The sequence below is a fragment of the Colobus angolensis genome, unplaced genomic scaffold (assembly GCF_000951035.1).
Source record: "Colobus angolensis palliatus isolate OR3802 unplaced genomic scaffold, Cang.pa_1.0 Scaffold139, whole genome shotgun sequence".
Classification (NCBI taxonomy): Eukaryota; Metazoa; Chordata; class Mammalia; order Primates; family Cercopithecidae; genus Colobus; species Colobus angolensis.
The window spans coordinates 3320633-3323569 of record NW_012114477.1 but is presented as its reverse complement, the minus strand read 5'-3'; the positions used below and the strand labels follow the sequence as shown (position 1 = coordinate 3323569).

Here is a 2937-nt window from a genome sequence, read left to right as displayed (position 1 = left end):
CTCATAGCTATGGTGAATGGGGATACAGGAAGCAAATGAGCTGTAACTCAGTGATCCAGTGTCTGTGGAAAGGGGACAGAGAAGCCTGACAGCTCGAGAGAGCACTCTCTTGCTAGGAGTTCTGTGCAAGGAAGCTGCTGTGCAGTCTTATCTCTTCTTCTGTGTTCCAAGGTGACTAGCTCATTTATGGAGGGTCACAAGCCCTGAATGCTACTAAGATCAGCTTAGAATAATATACATTTTAAGAATAAAAATAAGGAAAGCCCCAAGACACCATTTGCCCTCCAGCAATTTCAACCTGCTGTTCTTGTTGCTACCACTTTCCTTGCCTACTAAAGCAAGGCTGTTACTATAGCAACCGAATCTCCAGCGTGGGCCCCAGGGAAGGTCAGTTTACCACTCTAAGCCTCTAAGCGAGGAAGGGGCTGGAATAGTTTGAGAGTCCTCCAGAGCCAGTTAGGATTTCAGATGCCCCAGCCTTCTAGGAGGGAGCCTTCTAGGAGGGATCAGGTACGATGCTGGGGCTATGGAGGGAAACACAGGGTTTCCAGGGAACTTCCAACCCAGGCTGTGACACACTGCAGAGGAGTTTCCAGCTGACACGGAACCTAGAGCTGTCCATGCTAGGAAATGAGGCCATGAGCAGGGGCGGCAAACCAGTGACTGTGCATGTGTGCATGCAGCCTCTGCCTGCATTATCTCACTGCATCTGGAACAGGAGGGTCTACCACCACCCCTGTATGACTGAGGAGTTAGCTGAGGCTCAGGGGGACAAAGGTCTGTGGGCCAGTTCACACAGCTAGAGAACAAGAGCCAGGATTCCATCTCAGGCCTTCCCTTCCTCAAGGCCTGTGCTCTGCAAAACTAGAAGCAGTGCAAAAAGAGAACACCTGTTGGATGCCAATGTGACACCAGTGCTATGCACTTGACTCACTCTTACCCCCAACAAAAACCCACAGAGGCAGGTGCTACCTCCATCTTCTGAACAAGAACGTTTTGTCCAGGGTCACACAATTGAGGGCTGAGCCTTTATCCCTTCCCTGGGTGTTGGCACAGTGCTGTGAGGGAAGCACAGGAGATCAGCAGAGGCCGCAGAGGGGCAGGGAAAGGTCTGAGGACACTCACCACTTCCTCTATGGCTGCGCTGTCTCCCAGCAGCGGCTCCTCGGCCAGCAGGGACAGCACCAGCCCTTTGACGCAGTGAGTATACAGGTTCATCCTCACGAGCTCCACGCAGGACTCTGCTGGTGTCAGCCTAGAGTTGATTCCATCTGCAGAGGGGCCAGCACCCTGACAATTTGCTGAGCCTGAACTGCATTCCAGACCGGGGGCTGCGTGGCTTTCACAGAACCCATCAACATCTTGATCCAGGCCTTGTTCTCCTGTGGAAAGCTTGTTTCCTCTCTGTCCTGGATCGAAATGAGGCAATGACAAGGGCCTGCGGGTCCTTCTGGGGAGAGGGTCTGCTCTGGGAATGGGGGCTTGGCTGCTATAGCCAGGACGGTCTTCGAGCTGCTCTTGGGCTCCAGGCTGGGTGAGCATCTCAGGAGCGGAGGGAGAGTGCAGGCTGCTGATGGCTGTGTCCTCAGGAGGCGTGGGTTCCAGGCTGCTGGAGGCGCTGAGAGATGCCTTGCAGTAAGGAGCCCTGCCATCTGGGACAGGCACATGTAGGAAGGTAAAATGACCTGAGGACGTGCCTACTTCCTGAGCCTCTGGAATGTGGATTTCAGACAAGTCAAGTTCCTCTTGGAGAAAGACGAGTTCCTTCCCCAGGGAGCAGCTAAGGCCAAGAACCTCGTCCCTGGCAGTGCTGTGCAGTCCTGTGGGCCTGATGCTCTCCAGATCACGGCCAGGCAAGCATCCGTTCTCCTTCCTGCCATCTGGACAAGCTTTGTCAGGGGATCCGGGCTTTGGGGTGGTCCAGGCCATGGATTCCACATGGCCAGTGGCGTTTCCTTTCAGGGCAGATGTACTCCCACCCTTTGGATGGTGCTGGGCTGAACCATCGTGGAATCCTGCTGGAGATGCTGGAGACCTGGCAAACGAGAGATGTGAGGAAGGGGCATGTTGACAGATTGCAGAGCAAGTGCCCTTCCACAGTGAGAACTAAAGCACAGGCATCAAGGACAAGGTAGTGCCTGAGGCCACAGAGCCTAAGAGGCCACTGGAGTTAAATCACAGGAGTAAAAATACAGAAACATCTGGCCCTCTGGGCTTCACGTAGTGACACCAGGCTCACCTACCGAAAATAGCAGAGCCCACTGAATAAGACTGACCCACATTTGGAAGGTCTCCTATGCATCAGGCCCTATACTAGGTGCTGTACATATACTATTTTCAAGTGTCACGATGAACTCACGAAAGGGATACTATTGTGTCTGCCTTTCAGATGAAAAAAGTGAGGCTCAGGCAGGGAATGGACTTGCCCAAGGTCCCATAGCTGGTAAGTAAGAGATCTGGGATGTGAAAGCCAATATCATCTCACTATGCCACTCTGTTTCTTAACGAACTCAAGATCCAGATGCTCCCTTACAAGACAGGGCGTGGGGGAGATGGAATTAAGGAAGCATGGGATGTATCAGAGGTTTGTTTTTTAACAAATGATGCAATGGGGTCCCTCAGGTGTGGTGTAAGGATAACCCTCTGTGCACTCCCTTACCTTGTCATCTGTTCCACTGGGAACTCATGGAGACTAATGGCTTCCTCTTTGGTCACAAAAACAGGGATAATCTGGACATTCGGGGGCAATGATGCTCCTGGAATTGCAAAGCAACATGAACAGGGCTTTCCCCCAAGGCAGAGAGGGCAGAGGGGCCATGACTGCACTGGCGTGATGCATCTAACCCACACACCAGCTCTGAGATGCATCCGACCCACACCAGCTCTGAGATGCATCCGACCCACACACCAGCTCTGAGATGCATCCGACCCACACAC

At 52.9% G+C, this 2937-nt stretch overlaps 1 protein-coding gene across 2 annotated transcripts in view; it reads right to left on the bottom strand.

The window, feature by feature from the left end:
- The window catches only part of HPS4 (Hermansky-Pudlak syndrome 4), a 33941-nt gene that overhangs the window by 10216 nt on the left and 20788 nt on the right, over positions 1 to 2937 (bottom strand). For both annotated transcript variants that reach the window (XM_011934844.1, XM_011934845.1), the window contains 2 exons: positions 2660 to 2756; positions 1126 to 2035 (listed from right to left, as the gene is read on the bottom strand). In XM_011934844.1, the coding sequence (XP_011790234.1) occupies positions 1126 to 2035; positions 2660 to 2756 (1007 nt within the window). The remainder of the gene's footprint in view (positions 1 to 1125; positions 2036 to 2659; positions 2757 to 2937) is intronic.